The 22072-nt window shown below is 46.3% G+C and overlaps 1 protein-coding gene across 6 annotated transcripts in view; it reads left to right on the top strand.

The window, feature by feature from the left end:
* Positions 1 to 22072, top strand: part of RALGAPB (Ral GTPase activating protein non-catalytic beta subunit) — a 193922-nt gene that overhangs the window by 62120 nt on the left and 109730 nt on the right. For 2 of the 6 annotated variants that reach the window (XM_025193090.1, XM_025193091.1), the window contains exon 9: positions 20902 to 20937. The exons of the other annotated variants lie outside the window; for them this stretch is intronic. In XM_025193090.1, coding sequence (XP_025048875.1) covers positions 20902 to 20937 — 36 coding nt within the window. The remainder of the gene's footprint in view (positions 1 to 20901; positions 20938 to 22072) is intronic. 6 annotated transcript variants of the gene reach the window in all.

Below are 22072 nucleotides of genomic sequence, written 5' to 3'. Positions count from 1 at the left end.
AGGGGTCCTATTCCACCCTGGGCCTTCCTTTTACTCCCTATATATCTAAAAAACAATTTTTTGTTATCCTTTACTTGGGATGCCATCCTCAGCTCCATGGTAGCTTTGGTCCGTCTAACTGCCTCCCTACAAGTGCGAGCAGAGGAGGTATACTTCTCTTTGGTAATCTCTCCCCTTTTAGTCCGCAGGCTGCCCTGGATTTCTCTGGTCAGCCAAGGAAGCCTCCTGGCCCCTTTCCCTCTTTTTCCTCGCTGACTAATCTTTTAAAGTTCAAAGTTATTCACTAAAACTACAGGGTAAGCATTTGTTGAATAAAATAAACATGTAAATCTGGAGAGCACCACGTAGTCTGAGCCTCCTAATTACTCTGCTGACTTTCTTACAAATATATTTTGCTGTATGGTTTAGTTAGTTCTTATAGCCATATTTCCTCTTTATATAAGTAAGTTTCAGGCCACAGGCAAGGGGGATGGTTTTGGGTGTTAACTAAAGCACCCTCTCTTCCCCAACTACATTCAAGGATATCTGTCATCTTCCAGTGCCATCCCCCCCCAGCTTGTGCTAGCCTGGATAATGGGTCTAAGTCTTCTACCAGCAGAGAGAGAGAGAGAGAGAGGTTGTAATGTAGGAGGTGGTTGGATGACTGATGCTTTGTAGTTATTTTCCGGAAACTGGCAATAATTTTCCAGATGGCTGAGGTAGACTTTGCATGTCATTTTGTAGTAAGTATCCTTCTCTGGTTTGTTTTACTGATGATAATTGAGTGCCTAGCAGTCCGTTTTGTTCCTCCTCTCTACTCTAGAACCCTCCTTGAAAGTCTAACCTTTTGCCTGCCATTTCTGTTAGCAAGAGCTGCTCTGCAAAGAAGCACTTACGGTACCATGGTCATGGATTACCTTCATAAAAACCTAGATAGAAAGCAGCAATTTAGTTGCAATCTGCTTCACTATCTCTTATATCCCTGGAGGCCAGAATGTTCATTTGATGGGTACAGACATCTCTGGAACTCTGAAGTAAGACTGACTATGCAGTTCCTTGGTTTTTAACAAATGTGCATTGCTCTTGTTTCTACAAGGATGCTTATGTGGAGAGAGTATAGCTTGCCAACCCGAGCTATCTTCAAGGCAAGATTGCCTAGGTTAACCCTGTCAGCTCCTCAACACAAACAGTCTGTTTTCTTCTCCCATAAGGAGACTCCAGCACTTTTGCTTTCTCATGAACTATTTCAGTGTGGCTTAAGAATAACTAAAGGAATTTATAGACTTGCACCAAAATAATAAAGGTTTGAATTCCCAAGTGTTTGGCTATTTCAAGGTCAGTGTGTAAGTGGACCAGTTGTTTAGTGTAGGCAACACTAAAATGAAAAAGAAAACTGGTGGTGAGCGAGGCGAGGAACATTGTTGTTAGACTTGTAGGTAGATAATAAATCCAGCCACAAACTCCCTTTTGTTTTGCAGAAAATGGTTTGGTTTGATACCAGTATCTTAGTCATCAAGACATTCCTTTTGGAATGCTGGTCCAGATCAGATCACTTCCTTGATAGAAGTGAATTGGGCATTATCCTGTGTATAGCGTTAAGCCTAAGACTGCCTGTCTATGGTGTTTTGAAAACATGGGGTATTTTTGGTGTCCTTCAGTTTCTCACTCTCTTTGGACTCCTCTGCCTGAGCTTTCCCCTTTTATTGTTATCACTAGTACAATAGTAGCACCTGGAGGCTATTAACTGAGGTCAAGCTTCACTGTGCTAAATTCTGTGTATTCAACAAGAAACAGTCTCTGGTTTGAAAAGTTGAGTCTCTAAATAGACAAGAATTACAACATTTGGAAGAAAGGGAATATCATTGTTCCCATTTTATAAATGGAGCTCAGTCATTAGAAAATTGACTTACCTGAAGTCCTGTAGGAAGTAATGTGGCAAAACTAGAACAAAAGCAGTTTTTATTAGTCCTAGTCTGGAACTCTGATTGTAAGACCTTTTTTCAGTGAGCTAGATCAGTGGATTTTATGACCTCTGTCACAGAGCATGGAGGTGCCCTGCTCCTAAAGAGGGGAGACTGCTGGGGAAAGAGCCCTAGCAGTGAATAAGGAGCCTAGCTGTTGGTTGCCAGGGCAACTGGAGCTAGCAAGAGATCACACCTGCCAGTGGTTGGCTGACTGAAAGGGGCAGGGCCTGGCTCCCTTATAAACCCTAGGGGCTGAGGCCAGAGGCAGTTCCCTGCCAGCAGCCCAGGAGGAAAGAGCTCTCTGCCATGGAAGAGAGGAGAAGCCTGAATGCAGGAGCAGCATCTGTCACTGAGGCAGGATGAAGTATCCCCGGCAGGCTTGAACGCTTTATGTTATAGCCAAGGGGCTTGCATTTGTGTTGCTGTTTGTTACCGGTGGTTTGGGTGAGGCTATTAGGGGTTGGAGGAGGCCTCATAGGGGACCCGCAGCAGTGTGGGAACCCCAGCGCCAGTGAGGGCACAGTATTTGGGTTGCACTAGCCCCAGCCCCAGAGAGGGGGCGTTGGTGAGAAGGCGTTGCTGAGAAGCCCCAGTGCGGGCATGGTGAGCCCCGGAGAAGGGGGCAGCATTGTGGTGAGCCTCAGGGAAGGGGGCGGCAGTATGGGGGAGGCCCCAGAAAAGGGGGTGGAGAGAGACAGGGCTGCAGAGAGCCTGAGCGCCAGAGAGAGGTTGTAGACCGGGACCGAACAACGTCTATTCCAGCTGCGAGGCTTGGGGTGTGGTAAAGGGGTGGTTGGAGCCACGCATAGCCCATAAGGCTAGGGTGCCCCTGAAGCACCCATTGCAGAGCAGGACCCACAAGCAGTCCGGGAGTCCACGGGACAGATATTACAGCAACCCGTGTCCAAGAGGACGTAAGGCAGCCTCCCATGCATTTAATCTCCATCAAAGATGTGGTGGGCGAGAAGTGAGGGTGCCCTTTGGGCCGGGTTGGCACGGGAAGGGGTCCTTGAGGAGATCACGGCCCTCCTGCAGGACCCCACTGTGACAACCTCCATCAGAAAATATGCAGTAGCTTTGGATAAATTAATAAAGATGTTTTGTTGAATTAAGTATTAAAATGAGGACTGTACCCCAAATTATTGCAATTAAGTTTCAGGTGTAATAACCCATTGAATTGAATAGGGCAGTGCACATTTCTCAATGCTATTTCTTTTTTTCTTTCCCTTCTACCTCCCAAAGCTGAGATCTTAGAATCTTTTGTGGCAAGGGATGAATTCTTTTACAAGTTCTGGAGCTGTGGAACTGAGGGCCTTGATACATGTTTGTTTAGGACACACAAATAAGGTGTTAATTGTGCCATAAACAGTAACCCTGCCACAAGTTAAAAGCAATTTATGTCAAACAAGGAACTCGCCAAGTTGGCTCCCAGTGCTCAGAGCTTTAAAGTGCATGCCAGCCTATATTTCTTGTGGAGCTTTAAAGAGCACATTTTCCTCCTCCTCCCTTCTTCCTCCTCCCCACCTCACCTGCATCTGGAAGTAGCATCTGAGAAGTGGGGAACTCATTGCTTCGTAGCTGCTGCTTCCATGGTTGCTTGTCTTCCAGTTGTATGTCTGTTTTTTTTAAAGGTGTGGGGTGCAAGGAGCTGACACTGGGGAGAGATCCCCAGTTTGACACTTAAAATCATATAATCACAGAAAATAAGGGTTGGAAGGGACCTTAGGAGGTCATCTAGTCCAGTGTTTCTCAACCCATGGGTGACAACCGAAAAGTGGGTTGCACGAATATATGAAAGGGTCACGAACAAACTTTTAAAAATGGATCAGACTTAAAAATGGATTTTCCTTTAAAGGAGAAAAATGTGAGAAACCATGGCTTTCCCTCTGCAGGCTGTCAGAGTTCCAGCCTGCAAGGGGCTTCCTGGGGGTGGGAGCAGAGGGCAGCAGGTCAGGAGTGAGGGGCACTGGGTTGAGACTGGCCGCTGATGTTTACAAATGGGTCCTGGTACAAAAAAAGGTTGAGAACCACTGATCTAGTCCAACCCCCTGCCCAAAGCAGGACCATCCCCAAGTAGATCATCCTAGCCAAGGTTTTGTCTAACCGGGTCTTAAAAACCTCTAAGGGTGGAGAGTCTACCACCTCTCTGGGTAACCTGTTCCAGTGCTACACCACCCTCCTAGTGACAGTTTTGCCTCATATCCAACCTAAATTTCCCTTGCTGCAACTTGAGACTGTTGTTCCTTGTTTTGTCGTCTCTCCTGACTCAGAAGAGTCTAGCTCCATCCTCTTTTCAGCTATCCTTCAGGTAGTTAAAGGCTGCTATTAAATCCCCTCTCGGTCTTCTCTTCTCCAGACTAAATAAGCCCAGTTCCCTCAACCTCCCCTCAGAAGTCATGTGCCTTGGGGCCCTCTCACCGTTTTTGTTGCCCTCCACTGGACTCTCTCCAACTTGTTCTCATCCTTTCTGTAGTGGAGGGGGGGGGCCAAAACTGGACACAGTACTCCAGATGTGGCCTCACCAGTGCTGAGTAGAGGGGAATAATCACTTCCTTTGATCTGCTGACAACACTCCTACCAGTGCAGCCCAGTTTGCCATTAGCCTTCTTGGCGGCAAGGGCACACTGTTGGCTGGTATTCAGCGTATTGTCCACTGTAACTCCCAGGTCCTTTTCTGCAGAGCTGCTACCTAGCCAGTCAGTCCCTAGTCTGTAGCAGTGCGTGGGATTCTTCCATCCTAAGTGCAGGATGTTGGACTTGTTCTTATTGAACCTGAATAGATTTCTTTTGGTCCAGTCCTCTAATTTGTCTAGGTCTCCTTAATGCTAGCCCTACCCTCCAGTGTATCTACTACTCCTCAAAGCTTGATGTCATCTGCAAACTTGCTGAGGCACCTGTGGCACTGTATACCTTTAGAAAGCACGTTTGCAGTTAGGATCCCCAACTGCATGCCTGAGGCCTGTGGAAGTGCCCATAGAAGCATCTTCTGGGAAATGGGGAGCTTCCTGCTCTCCAGCTGCACATGCAGCTTTCAGCTATTTTGCCCTGCAGCTTGTGTATGAGCTGAAGGCAGGGCAAAGAGAATCTTGTTTAAACCTATAAAGTCCTATGAGCTTCTGAGCACTGTCAGCACTCCCCAAGTGCTGGCAGTGGGCAGTTGTATGACTGAAGAATTTTATGCCTCATCCCCAAAGTTCCATGACCTGCCAGAATGAGAGGGGAACAACTGTTTTGTACATTCTTGTGTGTGAAAAATGCTCTGTCGTATAATTCCAAAGATGACTTGAGATAAGGAGGCCTTATGACCTGTTTTTACCCTTTCAGTGGCCTCAGGATACACTTCCCAACTTGTGTTTCATTGGACAAGAAAATGTCACAGAAGCCTGTGTCATGATTTTTAGAGGTACTTAGTATTTGAAGATCTCATTGACTTGACAGGGAAATGCAGATGATCAATATTTTTTGATATATTTTCTTAAACTCACATTTTGTGTGTCCGGAGTAAGGTATTCCATTTGATATAACAGAAGAGACCACTGTTTTCCCCTCTAGCCCAAATATTTTATCTTCAAAATAGGATCAGTTTAAAAGGGGCCATATAAATGTTAACTTTTTACATGTCAATTTGGACATTCCAAGTCTCCTTTGCCAGTGTATAATTACACACTTTTTTTCTGTTTTATTATAGAACTGAGAGTTTCGCTGAGAAAGTTTAGTAGATTGATTATTTAATAAAACATCAAGAAATCTTTTAATTACAGTGTTAAACTGATATTCGATTTCAGAGAAATGATGTCACAGAACTATGCTATTTATTCCATCTGCAGATTGGAGGTCTTACACCTGCTTTGTTGAGTGACATAAGGAGTAAATATATTTACCTTACTTACTTGCATACCACACCCCATCCCCCCACAAATTACCCATCCCAAATGAGATGAGTGTCTTTAGCAAGGAGGTGTACTGTATTTACTCAGATCCAAGTTGACCCTAAATCACTGGTGACGCATAGGGAGTGCATGTGCACCCTCTGAGTGTGGAGGTGCATCCCTTACGAAAAGGCGCTGCTTCTCCTCCCCGCTGCCGACACTGCTGGAGGCATCTGCGGGTGATCAGCAATTGCCACTGGCCATTGCTGACACTGCTGGCAGTGTCTGCGGGTGGCCCCTGACCCCTGGTCGGCACTTGTCACCCCCTTTTCCTTCCCCCCTTCACCGCCAAAAGCGTCAGCAGTATCTGCAGGAGCTCCTTGGTTATCACCACCACACTCCTGCTGCTGCCATGCCTCCCTAGCTGCCGGGGGCACGCATCATTCATGCCCTAAATTTAAGATGAGCCTCCAATAATTAGATTCTATATATGGCAAATTTGTAAATTTTCTATAGTTTTTCATGTATAGAATCTAATTATTGGAGGCTTGTCTTAAATTCACTCCCATCCCACTGGCACAGCAGGGAAAGCAGTGGTGGATCAGGTGGCCCCCTTGGCCTTTGCCCCCCCACTTCTTCTCCCTGCAGCCTTCCTGCCTCCTCCCCCACCACCAGCACCACCCTACTCCCAGCACCACATAGCCTCTGCCCCTCTTGCCCACTCCCCACAATCTCTGCCCCATTCTCCCTCACTCCCTACAGTCTCTGCCTCTTCTCCCAACCTTCAGCTACCCACAATCTCTCAGTTTTCCTATACCACCACCCTGTACCATCAAATGCTGCTTGGGTTCTGTTCCCTTTCAGAGGACAGCATATGGAAGTCCAGCCCTTGCGTCATGCAGTAGCAGCAGAACTGCTTATTGACTGGACAGGGAAGGAGTTTCCCTGTATTCCTTGTCTGGAAGGGAATTTAACCTGAGTTGGAGCTAAGTTGTTTGTGACCATAAGCCTAGGGTGCTGGAGGGGGAGGGGGGCGGGGGAGCAGAAGCTGCAGAGACCAAGCAGAAGAGGGGCAGGCATCTGCTGTGTGGGTCTGACTGGCCCCGACCTGGGCTCAGGGCCAGTCAGAACTGCAGCAGCCACCTGTGTCCTCTGCCCCCTTTGTTTTATACATCAGTCTAATATTTCATAGATTTCATAGACATTAGGGCTGGAAGGGACCTCGAAGATCAAGTCCAGCCCCCTGCCCCAGGGGCAGGAAGTTAGCTAGGGTCAAAGGATCCCAGCAAGATAAGCATCCAAGTGTTTCTTGAATGAGTCCAGAGTAGGTGCCTGTACCAGGGGCTTTTCCCCCCTGTGCTAACTGAAGAAAAAATCCTCATCTTAGATTTGAGTAAATATGGTATTTCCATGCAAGAAGGGAGGTATGGGGATGCTGGAGTGGCTACCAGGGGTTGTGCTCCCTTCTCTGCAGCAGGGTTAGAGTCTACTCCTCTCCTTCACTTGTCCTCTGTCTACTGCTTAGCCAAAGCTAGAGGCTTAACCCAACCCTTATATGGGTTAAGCCAATTTGAGTGGTTATGACAGGATTTAAAACTAGTTCTTTGGCTGAGCAGCAAAGGGAGAGGGAATGAAGCTGAGGAGTGGACTCAGCCCCTGCTGCATGCAGTCAGTATTCAGCCATGACTCTGAATTTTTTTTTTCATTCTGTCTTCCCTCAAAAAAGTACTTCTTACTGGGGTTGGGGGGTGTGAGGTATGTGAGAATTAAAAATTACTCTTGGCCTTAGGATTTTACAGCACTCTGAAGCCTAGGGACCTCCTCAGATCGCAATTTTGCAGTTTTTCTGGAAACTGTGAAAAACAGAAGTTTCAGCAATTTTGTGTGGAATCGCCAGAAAAAGTAACTTGCTAAAAAAACCCAACATTGGCTCCCCAGTGGGAGCCAGCAGCCACTGTGGCCTGGCCTTGCAGCCCACTGGGGCAGGGGTTAAGCCACCAGCACAAAGAGGTGCAGCTAAGATGGCGGATGCTTCCTCTACTGCTGATTGGCTTAGAGGGCTGCCTTTCAGGCAACCCTGCCCCTCTCCACCAATCAGCAGCAAGGGGCGGGCTGCATGAAAGGTCAGCCCTCTCTGCCAATCAGTGGCCGGGGTGGAGCCACACAAAAGTCATCCCTCGGCCAGTCAGCAGCGAGGTATGGGGCTACTGGGGCCCCTCAGCCAATCAGTGGCAGGAGTGTCATGTTAAGCTTGGGAAAATGATGGCCAGCACTGCAGTGGGCCTACAGAATTGCCCTTCCCCTGCCTTGATTTTTGCAGGTTCTTGCTGGTGATATATAGTTAACCTCTTTCTTGGGAGTGGTTTTGTTTTCCAGAGATCTTGGCCTACTTTGTGTGGAAGACATAGGACAGAGGTAGGCAAACTCTGGCCCGTGTGTCATTGTGTGGCACAGGAAGGCATTTTGCTTGACATGCGTGCCTTAGGGCGGATGACAGGGGAGCTGTAAGGGGCCCTATCCTTGTGGCAGTGCAGCCCTGGTCCCTTCTCTACTGTCTACCTCAAGGCGTGTGCGCATTTGCCACCAGCAGTGAGCCAGGCCAGGGCTCCATGGACCCTGGTGCAGCTTCTTGCAGCCTCTCTGCCACCTGCTACGAGCAGCCCAGGCTCTGTTGTAGGTGCATGTGCCTTGGGGTGGATGGAGGGGAAGGGGCTGGGGCTGTGCTGCCACAACAAGGATCAGGCCCCTCGTGGCTCCCTTGCTGTGTGCCCCTGGCACACCAACATCTTGCAAGTTGATGTTATGGGTGCATTTGACACTGCTCCAAAATGTTGCCAATCCTTGACCTAGGTTATTTCAACAAAAATACCTGACTTAAAAAATACTCCTTAGCTAAATGACAGTCTTATAACGTACTAGCCAGTTGCCCATCAAGAATGATTTGGCGGGGGGGGAGAGAAGGTGCTGGGATGGAGTGTCATCACCTAATTCCCCATGCTGCCACTGTTCTGCCTCTGCAGGGAGCGGGGTTGGAGAGAAGAGGCCAGCACTTCTGGTCCTGGCTCTCCCACCCTTTGTCTGGTCCTCAGCATGGCTTCAGAATCATGGTGGCGCTCCCCCACGCTTGGAGCACTCTGATTGGCTGTTTCTCTCAGCCAGTCAGTGTGAATAAAGTGTTACGGGCAGACAGACAGACTTAGGCTTTTATAATATTAGAATGCTGCTGTTGGTATGAGGTATTTTCTGACGTACTATTTCCCAAAGAATTTGGGCCATTTCAAAGAACCATGAGATTAAGTTTACTTGTTGCACATTATTTCATTTCCATTCCACAATGGGTTCCTTTTGATTGTTATTATGGTCGCTTTACTATGTAGCAAAGAAGTGTTGTTTGTCCTTCGCAAGCGAAGATGACCACATCCAGCGGGGGAGTGGGGGAGAAGAGAGAAGAAAGGGAGGGAGAAAAGAGAAAGAGAGGAAAAAGGAGAAAGAAGAGAGAGGAGAGGGGTGGAGGCTAGGTTGCATGGGTATGCACGTGGTTTATAAGCCCAATCTTTGCCCTGAACAATCTGCTTCAGCAGTGGCAGGAGGGCGACAAGCACTGGACATGAGAGGTCCTCGTTTTCCTGGCCACACATTTCCTCACTGCCTCTGCTGTATGCCACTGCTCTAAGGCCAGTGCTCTGCTCTGGACCGATGAGCTCCAGGATGGATGGTCACGAGCAACTTTGCTTCCACGACTCCAGGTTGATGCCAGAACTCTTTAGGGACATCTTTAGGGTGTCCTTGTACTGCTTAGTTGGTGTGCTGTGACAGCGTATTCCATTTGACAGGTTGCTGTAGAAGATTTTCTTTGGCAGGCAAGTTTTGGGCATTCTTGACAGGTGCCCGGCCCTCTTAGCTGCGCCAGTTTCAGTAGGGTGTGGATACTTGGGAGAGCTGATCTTCTGAGCACCTCAGTGTCTGGAATCTTGTCCTGCCACTTGATCTTTAGTATTTTTCACAGGCAGCACAGGTGGAAGTGGTTTAGGTTCTTGGCATGATGCTGGTAGACGGTCCAGGTTTTGCAGGCATAAAGGAGGGTTTGGAGAATTATGGCCTTGTAAGCCTTCAGTTTCGTCAACTTTCTGATGCCTCTGTGGTCCCAGGCCGACTTATGGAGTCTACTGAAGGCCACTCTGGCTTTTGCTAGCCTCGAGTTGACTTTGTCATCTATGTGGGCTGCATGGGAGAGCGTGCTGCTTAGATAAGCAGACTTGTTGACCATTGACAGTTGGCCTTTAACTGAGACATGTGGTTCCTGGGGTGTTGTGCCAGGTGCAGGCTGAAACATCACTTTGGTCTTCTTTGTGTTGATAGTCCGAAGTTGTCGCAGGCTGATGAGAATAGGTCCATGGACCATTGCATATCAGCTTGTGAGCCTGCATATAACTCTCAGTTGTCAGTGAAGAGGAAGTCACGAAGCATAGATGTCTGGACTTTGGAGTTCACTCGGAGCCTATGCAGGTTGAAGATGTCTTCGTCGAAATGGTACCTGATCCCCATACCAAGGTCATCACCTTGGAAGGCATCCGACAGCATGGCAGAGTACCATGCTGACGAGGGTAGGTGCGAGCATACACCCCTGCTTGATGCCATTTGTGACTGGAAAGGGGTCAGAGCATTCGCCATTTGCAAGGACACGTGCCATCATGCTGTCGTGAAACTGTTGAACCATATTGATGAATTTTCCGGGGCATCCATAGTTCTTCATGATTTCCCAGAGGCCTTCGCAGCTCACTGTGTTGCAGGCTCTGGTTAGGTCGACAAATGTGAGGAGGTCAGTATTCTGTTCCTGGCACTTTTCTTGGGCTGCAAACACCATGTCAATGGTTCCACGTCCTTTTCTGAAGCTGAGTTGACTCTCAGGTCATTTAGATGGTCAGTCAGCCAGTTGAGGAGGACTCCCATGAGAATCTTGCTGGCAGTTCAGAGGAGGGAGATGCCCCTGTGGTTATCACAGAGTTGGCGATTTCCCTTCCTCTTGTACAGGTAGACGATGGAGGCATCCTTGAATTCTTGAGGGACTACATCCTGTGCCCACATACTGCAGAAGATCTCGGTTCATAGTATCATAGTACTTGAGGTCGGAAGGGACCTAAACAGATCATCAGGTCCGACCCCCTGCCCCGGGCAGGAGCAGGTGCTGTGGTCATATCACCCCAGCCAAATATCTGTCCAGCTTCCTTTTGAAGACTCCTAAGATAGGAGAGAGTACCACCTCACTTGGGAGCCCATTCCCGAGCCTGGCAGCCCTAACTGTAAAGTAACGTCTCCTGATGTCCAGCCTGAACCTTCTCTAACAATTTGTGGCCGTTATTCCTAGTAACCCTGGGTGGTGCCAGGGGGAACAGAGCCTCCCCCAGTTCCCACTGGTCCCCCCTGGTGAGTTTGTAAATGGCCACCAGATCCCCTGTCAGCCTTCTCATGAAGGCTGAATAGGTTCAGGCACTTTAGCCTCTCTTCGTAGGGCCTGCCCCACTGCCCCTTGACCATGCGAGTGGGGCCCCTCTCAATTCTAGCCACATCCCGCTTGAAGTGCGGTGCCCAGAACTGGACGCAGCACTCCAACTGTGGCCTGACCAATGCTGCACACAGGGGAAAGATCACCTCCCTGGACCTGCTTGTGATACATCTGTAGATGCATGACAAAATGTGGTTAGCCTTACCACTTCCTGGCATTACCGGCTCATGTTCATCCTGGAGTCAGCAATGACTCCAAGGTCCCTTTCTGCCACCGTGTTGACAAGAAGGGTGTTCCCCAGCCTATAGCTGTGTTGCTGGTTCCTTCTCCCTAGATGCAGTACCTTGTACTTGTCTGTGTTGAATTCTATCCTATTCTCATGCGCCCACCTCTGTAACCTGTCTAGATCTAGCTGGATTCTGTCCCTCCCCTCCAGCGTGCCCACCTTGCCCCACAACTTGGTGTCGTCAGCAAATTTGGACAGTGTGCATTCCACACCCAGATCGCTGATAAAAATGTTGAACAGTACAGGCCCCAGGACCGAGCTCTGGGGGACTCCACTGCCCACATCCCTTCAGGTCGAAAACGACCCGTCCACCACTACTCTCTGGGTGCAACCGTCTAACCAATTTGCCACTCACCTGACAGTGTCGGCATCAATGTCACAGTTTTTTTTTAAGAGACCGTGTTGGGAAACCATGTCAAAGGCCTTCTTAAAGTCCAGGAAGATGGCATCCACCCTGACATCCTTGTCCAGGGACTTTGTGACCTGATCATAAAAAGAAACCAGGTTAGTCAGGCAGGACCTGCCCTCAACGAACCTATGTTGGTTGCCTCTGAGCATTACCTCCCCTGCTGGGCCCTTGCAGATGTGCTCCTTTATAATTTTCTCAAAGGTGTTCCCAAGGAGCGAAGTAAGACTGCCTGGCCTATAATTGCCAGGGTCCTCTTTTCTCCCCTTCTTGTAAATGGGGACCACATTGGCCTTTTTCCAATCCTCTGGTACCTGGCCAGTGCCCCACGAGTGCTCATAGAGCTGTGCCAGGGGCCCCGCTATGACCCTTGCTAATTCCCTCAGCACCCTCGGGTGAAGAGCTTCTGGACCTACTGATTTAAACATGTCCAGCCCCTCCAGAAGTTCCCTAACTAGGTCATCCCTGACCCTAGGCATGGCAGTGCCTCCCCTCGCTCTGTCTGCAGTTCTAGTGGGGGAGATGTCTCGATCCCTGTTCAGGAATATGGAGGCAAAGAATTCGTTAAAGAGTTCAGCTTTTTCGTTTGCTGCAATCACCAGATTGCCAAGCCTATCCTGTAGGGGCCCCACATTACCTGGTGCTGCCGCCTTACTCCCTATGTATTTGAAAAAGGACTTTTTATTACCCTTATTCTGGTCGCTAGCCCTAGCTCCATCTCTGCCTTGGCCTTCCTAACAGCCTCCCTGCAGTCCCAAGCAATGGAGGTGTAATCCTCCTTGATGATAGCCCCTTGTTTCCACTGTTTGTACGCCTCCTTTTTTTTGCCCTCGGGCATCCCTGGATGCCTTTGCTGAGCCATGGGGGTTTCTTAGCACTTCTGCCCCCCTTGGTGCGCATTGGGATTTGACTCCCTTTGAGCTCAGAGGATCATTTCCTTGAGGAAAAACCACCCATCTTGAGCTCCAATCTCATTGAAGCTCCGAGACCCCAATGCCTCTCCTACTAACTTTCTTAGCTTATGGAAGTTGGTCCTCCTGAAGTCGAGGACCTCTGCCTTGCTGCTTGCTTCCACCACCTTGTGCTGGATAGTAAATTCCAGCAGGCGATGATTACTGTTGCCTAAGTGGTCGAGTACCTTCAGACCCCTCACCAGGTTGTCGCCTGTGGCAAGGACCAAATCCAGCAAGGCATTTCCCCTGGTGGGACTATGCACCTCCTGGGTTAGGTGGAGGTCCTGTATCCTGGCTAGGAACCTACGTGAGTGGTTGGACCTGGCTGACTGCTCCTCCCAGCAGATGTCTGGATAGTTTAGGTCACCCATGACAACCACATCCCTTGACTTTACAGCCTCTGTGAGCTGACCTGAGAATTCCAGGTCTAGCTTGTCACCCTGGTGAGGTGGTCTGTAGTAGACGCCCACTATCAAGTCCCTTTCACCATGCCCCCCTTGCATTCTTATTCGGAGCGACTCATTTTGCTTCTCCTCTGACCCCATCCTGATCATTGAGGACAAGTATTGCTCTTTGACATATAGCGCTACACCACCCCCATCATTTCCCTTATGGTTAGTTTCTCTGTGAGGCCGTGACCACCTAATTTGTAGACCTCTGCTGGAATCGCATCAGCCACTGGACATTTGCCACTAGACATTTGTTGTATGGCCTTTTGGACTTCTGCAATTGTAGGCGGAACTTCAAGTGAGGTGTTGATGGCAATTTGAAGCAGCTTGCGTATGGCGTCCATGTTGATGGAGGAGGTCCGGTTGAGGATGGTGCTGAAGTGTTCAGCCTATCTCTGAAGGATCTGGACCTTGTCAGTTAGCAGCGTGGTCCTGTCGGCGGACAGCAGAGGGGAGGATCTGAGGACCTCATCAAGAAGCTGACCTACCCGCCTAAAGGAGTGAATGACCGATGGATGGCGCTCAAGCTCCCCCTGCTCAGCAAAAAGTGCGCCACTATCATCAGTATGTACACCCCTACCATGACCAACTCTGAAGTCAATAACCAGTTCTATGATGACCTCCACTCTGTGATTGCTGCTGTACTGAAGTCTGACCATCTCATCCTCCTTGGCAATTTCAACACTAGGATTGGCTCTGACTGCCAAGCATGGGATGGTGTCATTGGGAAGCATGGGATTGGAAGCTACAGTAGCAGTGGTCTTCTCCTACTCAGACTATGTGCTGAACACAAGCTCCTGATTACCAACACTGTTCTGTCTCCTCAATCGGAAGAAGACCTCATGGGTGCATCTTCGCTCCAAGCATGGGCATCTCATCGACTGTCATTGTCTGAAGGAGGGACAGACATGATGTCCACGTAACCAAAGCAATGTGTGGTGCCGAATTCTGGATTGAGTATCGACTTATCTCCTTGCTAAAGATCACGATTCAAACCAGACAGTGTCCACAAGGATGAAGTAGACTGAAGCACCTCAACACTGCATGGCTGATAAGTGACGGCACCAGGCTGTCTTTTGCGAACTGTCTGAAAGATCAGCTTCACACTACACCGCTCCATTGACGCCAACTGGAAGTGGCTCCATGAAGCTATACAGTCTGCAGCTCTTGAGACCCTGGGACCAAGCGTCCGCAGACACCAAGACTGGTTTGATGAAAATGACGAAGCGATACAACAGCTGCTGTAATAGAAACAACGTCTCCGCAGAGCCTACCTTTATGATAAGCATCAGCACAACGTGCCTACAGTTTGATATGGAAGGCCATTCAAGGGTCTCATAAGCTGTGAGAGATGCAAGACACTGTTGAAGAACAAAGCAGATGTGATCCAGCACAATGCTGACCAGCAAGGAAGTTAAAGAATTGTGAATCAAAGCCAGTATAAAGGAACTATACATTCCCATTTCAGTCGTCTTTGTCTCCTTTCCTGCAAAGTCCCTAACTTCATGTCTAATTAATTGTTTATTTCTCTATTTGTTTTGGCTTCAGAGGGAAGTCGAGAAGACTTAAGAAAAATATACTGCTGGGGAGAAAAAATTGGGGAGGGAGAACAGCGAGGAAATAATGATTCCTGGAAACTTCACAGTTGGCTCAGAGAGAGAGCCTCTTGTCAGACAGGAAAGAATCTTCTTATATCCTACAGAAAATCTGTTCCTTCCAACTGATCTTCTGACCACAGGATGAGGGGGGTCAACCTGTCAAGGAATGAGAGTTGTTCCTGCTGCTCATCTGCTTCCATTAACATGGTATGGCTTTTTCCTGTTTAGCCAGTCAGTCTGCAAACTTCTCACTGAGGTGGGACTCCGTTGTGGTGCATAGATTGAAGTGGCATATTTGCCCCCACGGCAGTTAGGAAGGTAATTCCCAACATAGCAAGCCTTTTCTATATTCAGAAGTTGTATGTTTCTATGGTGATGGATCCTGAAACCCAGTGGATACAATCACTGCCCCATTCCTGTCAACTAAGATGACTGATTTTTGGAATAACTGTATACAACTGAGTACCATCTAAAGCAGTGATGCTTAGGGTGCCATGGCACCCTGTAGTGCCTTGAGATCTTTTCAGTGGCGCCATGGGGTGTCACACAGTGTTAGCACTGTTAGGGTTGCAGACATGACTCTCAAAGTAAACCCAGAGATTTCAAATATTAATCCATAGTTGTGGTCTTTCTGAGTTTTGTAACAGAAAAAACCGCCTTATTTGTAGAATCATAGAAGTAGGGTCAGAAGGGACCTTGTAGATCTTCAAGTAGGACCCCCTGCCTGGGCTGGAGGAAAACTGGGCTCAAATGACCCCTGCCAGGTAGGCATCAAGCCGCTTCTTAAAGACCCCCAGGGTAGGAGCCAGCACCACTTCCCTTGGAAGTTGGTTCCAGATCCTAGCCGCCCTAACTGTGAAGTAGTTCTTACGGATGTCTAATCTAAACATACTCTCCAACAACTTGTGGCCGTTATTCCTTGTTATCCCAGGGGGCGCTAGGGGAAACAAGGTCTCCCCCAAACCCTTCTGGTCCCCCCTAGTGAGTTTATAGACGGTCACAAGGTCCTCCCCTCAGCCTTCTCTTGTGAACTTGAAGTGGCATGCCCAGAACTGGACACGGTACTCCAGCTGTGGCCTGACCAGTGGCGCATAGAGGAGGAGGATCACCTCCTTGACCCTACTTGAGATGTACCTGTGGATGCACGATAAAGTCCGGTTAGCCTTGCCGACCCTGACCTCGCATTGTCGGCCCATGTTCATCTTGGAGTCAGTGATGACTCCAAGATCCCTTTCTGCCTCCGTGCTCTCAAGAAGGGAGTTTCCCATCCTATAAGTGTGCTGCCCGTTACTACTGCCCAAGTGCAGCACCCTGCACTTGTCCGTATTGAAACGCATCCTGTTTTTGGTAGCCCACCCTTGCAACCTATCCAGGTCTTTCTGCAGTCTTTCCCTCCCTACTAGCGTGTCCACCTCACCCCAAATTTTGGTATCATCAGCAAATTTGAACAGGTTGCTTTTCACCCTGTCGTCCAAATCGCTGATAAAGAAATTGAACAGCGCGGGCCCAAGGACTGAGCCCTGGGGGACTCCGCTGCCCACTTCCCCCCAGGTCGACCACCACCCTCTGAGTATGACCCTTCAGCCAATTTGCAATCCATCTTACTGTGTAGGCATCGATGCCACAGTCGCCTAGTTTTTTTAATGAGGATGGGGTGGGAGACAGTGTCAAGGCCTTGCCAAAGTCCAGAAAGACTACATCCACGGCGACACCTGCATCCAATGCTTTTGTGACCTGATCGTAAAAGGCCTCCTTGGTTGCGAGAGATTGCCGAGGAAGAGATAGTGCCCTGTTTAAAAATAGGCAAAAAAAGGGGGATCCAAGTGATATAGACTGGTTAGCCTGATTTCAGTAACCAGGAATTTACTGGAGCATAAGAACTCTGTTTGCAAGCATCTGGAGGAGGAAAGGCAGGTCTTGAGCAGCTATCCTGGACTTACTAAGAACAAATTGTGCTACCGAATTAGTTACTTCGTTGAAGGAAATCTAGTTGGGTTGATGAAGGGCATGCAGTGCATATAGTATATCTGGACTTCAGTAAGATTTTGGCAAAGTCTCACCTGATATTCTCATAATCTTCTGGAGTAATGTATGCTAGTCCAGGCTACTACAAGGTGGATAGACATCTGGCTCAGTAGTCACAAGCAAAGGGTAATTATAAATGGATCCATGTCAGAATCGTAGGAGGTGTTTAAGTGGAGGTCCACAGGGGTCTGTCATGGGCCCAGTGCTGTTCAACGTGCTTATGAAGAAATTGTACGTTAGATTAGAGAGCTTCCTGAACAGTTTTTCAGATGAGACAAAACTGGAGGAGTGCAATTCTAAAGGGTTTGGACATATTAGAAAGCTGGGCTGGAGCTAATGGGATGAAGTTTAGTACTGACAAACGCATACTGTTACACTTTGGGAAGAATATGAAAGGCAGAAATACAAAATGGATGACTTGTAGCTGGATGGCAGTACTGTGGACAGGGACCCAGGTGTCCTAGTATATCTGTAATACAGACTCAATATAAGTCTGTGTTATGTTGCAGCTATAAAAAATGCAAATGCAGTTTTAGTCTCCATCAATAAGTGTATTAGTTGGAAAACCAGAGGCGATAGTGCTAGTTTACTTGGTATTGGTTAGGCCTCATCCGAAGTATTACGTGCAGCTTTAGGCTCCAAATTTTAAAAAAGGATATGGAGATGTTGGGGTCCAGAGGTGGGCAACTAAAATGATAAAGGGCTCAGACGGTAAGTTGTATGAGGAGAGGTTGAAAGAAATAGGCATGTTGAGCATACGGAAAAGGTAATTAAGAGGGGCCATGATAATGGTCTTCAAATATCTGAAGGGCTGCCAGAAAGTGAGAGAATACCTTTTGTCCATTGCTACAAAGAGTAGGGTGTATAGCAGTGGCCTGAAATTGTATCAGTAGGTTGAGATTGGATATCAAGAAAATTACTATTAGAATAGTGAAACAATGGAATAGACAACTCGGGGAAGTTGTGGAGTATCTTTCATTGGAGATATTCAAGAAGAGCTTGGATAAGTAGTGGTCAGGGCAAATCAGGAGTAGCAATGCCTGGCATATGCTGTGAAGAGCAATAATTGGAAGCTCAGGAATCTCTGACACATGGATCACTGGGGAATCATGAGAAGAGCTCTGGAGCCCCGAGCATGGGATTTTTGGAGAGGACCACACTCAGCAGCAGAGCTTCACAATCCGTTTTTGTTAGAGGAGACTAAAGGAGCTGGAGTAAGTTTATGGAAGGGATATGTGACAGAAAGGAAAGTTCTGGCTCTCTGCTCTAGGGTGTATAATTTTTCAGAATTATTTGCAGTCCCTGGGTTGCAGAGTAGGGTGGAAGGTATTTGGATAATCTTACCTTGAACAGGAAGTTGGACTAGATGACCTCCTGAGTTCTCTTCCAGTCCTACTTCTTTGTGACCCAGTGATTGTAAGTCGTAAATCCATCACTCTTCATAATCTGCCTTCTAGAATTACATTTCTGTAGTGGTTACAGAGGTTACATGCCTTTTGTGTGTGACTAAAGGACTATGGTGTTTGATTTCATCTTTGACTTTTTGTTATTTTTTATTAGTGTGTCAATTTTGATTGAAGCCTGGTGGACTGGTGTGTGTTCTCAGCAGATTTTTGTATGAGTATCTTCTTTTGAGTTGATCGTTTGATTTGTGTCATTAGAGTAAATAATTGCTTTTAGGGTGCAGGAGGAGTAAGTGTGGGGAATGAAGGAAAATTATTTCCCTAGATGGAATCCTGCACATATTATCTAGCAGTGTATTGATTAGTGTATGAACCTGAATACCTTAGTGGCAGTTGCCCACCTTGGATATAAATGGTGTCCGTTGACCATTCGAGTCAGTTTTTCTTTGATTTTTGGCAGGTAAAGTAGTTCCCTGCAGAGATGCTACATAGTAACAGCCATGGCTCAGTTCTTCAGCAGTTTCTGAAGATGTCTCAGTGATGTCCTTAAGTGTGCATCAACACTACTGGAACACCACATGGTGTTGCTTGCAGTGGCAGGGGATCTTCTTCAATGCTTTGGTTTCTCAGTGCGTGAAGTTGCAGGTACAGAAATGTAGTTTTTTGAATGAGCTGATGCAATACAGCCATCACCATAGTAAGTGTGCACATTATTGTGACTAAACTAAAGACAGAGGCCCCAGACTACCATTATTTAGTATTATTAATCTACAGATTGGCACTCTACATGGACCTGTACATAAGAAACCATCTGGACTGACTGCCTGAATCTTGGAGCAAGGAGTCTGTATTGGAAGGAAAGCCACCGGAGAAAGAGACTTTACTGCCTTCAGATCCAGAACCAGTCAGACTCCATTTATTTATGAGTTGAAAAAAGTCAGTCTCCCAAGTCTCTCCCCACTGCTGAAGGAGACATTTTTAAATCTTTGCACACAATAGACAGTAAACAAACGTGTCACTACACTCTATAGTGTTACTACATACTGGGCGCATCTACATGAGACACTACGTTGCCGTAGCGACTAGCTACTGTGATGTAGCTCATCGCTATGGTGATGTAGCATTGGTGGGCACGAACTGTGTTGCTGCTACTGTGCAATAGCAATGAGCTACTGCGCAGTGGCCTTGGAAACGACTTATGTGCTCCTGGGACTGTGCAGTACCACTGGGTACTGTCTAGTCATTTAGTACTTGTTAAAGCGTTAGCAAGTACTAAATGACTGTGCAGCACCAACTGCGCAGTGGGGGGGCACATTTACTGTGTCTGAAAGTAAAAGAAAACCTTGATCTATAGGATTTTCCCTAACCTCTTGCTAATATGCTAAAACATAAATGAATTCTGGAAGATGTTGGGATCATTCTCAGTGATTTGACTTAAGGAGCTAGTCGCATCTTACTGACATGAATTAAGAGCTCACCTAGGTTTCTTTAAAGTATGGTGACTGGTGATATCTCCCATAAGGTAGCAGGGGATCTTTGGAGTACAGTTTGTTCTAATCCTGTTTGGCACTTCCCCTCCTTCTACACATGTCTTGTTCCAGAGAGAGTGGTATGGGGGAGAACAGAAGTTAGCTGTGGTAATTCTCTTCAGGAGAAAGCATGTTGCTTTCCAGAGTAGCATTGAAGGACTGACTTTAAGCTCATGATCTAGTCCAGTATATTCAAATAAACAGTTTTAAAAAGGTAAGTTTACAAGGTAAATCATTATCTGTCTTATTAGTAAATTATGTATTGGAGTTTTTCTCTTTCTTCCATCTTTCTTTTGGGATTGGTTCTTGGGTGTTGAATACCTCCTTTGTTATTAAACTGCCTTCATTTCTACTCTGGAAATTGCTTGACTGAGGTGGAGGAGACCAGATTTGTGCATTTACACTGGCTTTTGTTTGAGGGGATCTTAACTATCTTGTGTTCTGGAACTCGGAGCCATAAAGCATTTAGTATATTAGAAATGTATGCTTTGGGGGGAAAAAGAAGATTTTTGTGGCAAGCAGTGCTATGGGTAAGTAATTGTTCCCATATGGGGCTATCCCCAAGTAAACATGTCTTATGATAGTCTAGTGTAGTGTATATACATTTTGGTCTAGGAGAAACTCACTTGAGCTGGGAAGGGTTAATACATTTATGTAAAGATGAAATGTGCATTACTATAAACAGATACAAACTTTACTAATAATTTTATAACTTTCTTTGTTCATTGTTTTGCATGGTACTTTCAAAATCATAATTTTGGACCCGAATGCCAATAACTTACGTGTTTAAAAAGCTTGCTGTATCATAAAGCTTTTAATCTATTTTTTAAAAAGCTAAAAGCTTCTTAACTTATATTACGATTCCACCATCTTTAAAGTATTTTATAACTACTGCTGTCCTTTGATTTGTTTCCATTTTATTTCTATTATCTTGCAGCATCTTTTATCCAAATTCTTCTTTCTTATAAATCTTGTAAGTAGGAACTAGTAGCTTCTCCTTAATTGCGGTCATGTTTATTTTTCTTTTTTCATAATCCCATTTTTTTTATTTGTATTGTCATTGTCATTGTCTCTTGTAGCTTTTGCACTTTTACTTGAGAAAGACAAGTAACTTTTTGTGTGTGTTTTTGAATGGGGAAGATTGTTGGCAAAAGCAAATTAATCTGCCTGAATCAGTCCCATCTTTTTGTACTCTAGTCTGTGATCATGTCATGAATTTCAGGACTTTGCACTAACCATTTTTTTTTTTTTAACTTAAAGCTTATTTTTATACAGACCTAGTGTTTGATATGTATGCATTGTGCATGTAGTGTTTTTTTCCAACTCCAGTATATTGCTGGATAGCTTATTTGGGATAAAAAAAATGGCTCATGGGAAGATGCATAAAGATTTGTGCTTATTTACTACTTATAAGTTTTATGGCATAATGTAATATCAGATAGTTTTACACCAAGAATTTTTAATCTAAGAAAAATAGTTTACTCATATTTTTTTCTGAGCTTTCTAAAACATACCCATCCATACAGTTAATAAATAATGCAGCTTTCAAAATATAAACAGGGTTTCTATATATATGACCGCAGTGTGAGTGGCACTCGTGTCACTCTTTGCAAATCTGATTTCCCCAGCATCTCCTGATCAAGATTATATTATTCTGTCTCTCTTAATGGTAGAATGATTATTTGTTTGTTTATTTGGACATCCTCTAGGTTTTTAAAAGTAATTCAAGGTCATGATTGCCATTTCTAAGAATTGCAAGGAATGTACTATTCTAGTCTTTGGAAATCCAAAAGGGAAATTTGTTTTCTCCTGCCCAACAAGCACGTTATACATCTTCTTGGCAGCCATTTCAGAAGAAATAATGGGCAAGTAAAATGAGAAGCTTCCTGTACCTGGAGCATATAGTGTTATATTTCTAGTAGAAATACTGTGAAGTGCATTGATTATACCACATTCTGTGGGAAAACAAAGCTAAAGAATAGGCAACCCCATTTATGCCCACTAGGCTTTCTCAAGCTTTTTGATTTTTCTATAAGTGTTTGTGAAGTATATTACAGAAATTATTCAAAATGTTCATTAAAGTTGTGAATTACCTGCTAGGAAAGTCC

The sequence above is a fragment of the Alligator sinensis genome, unplaced genomic scaffold (assembly GCF_000455745.1).
Source record: "Alligator sinensis unplaced genomic scaffold, ASM45574v1 scaffold1193_1, whole genome shotgun sequence".
NCBI lineage: Eukaryota > Metazoa > Chordata > Crocodylia > Alligatoridae > Alligator > Alligator sinensis.
Note: the sequence above shows the minus strand (reverse complement) of the source record. Positions and strands in the feature narration are given on the sequence as shown.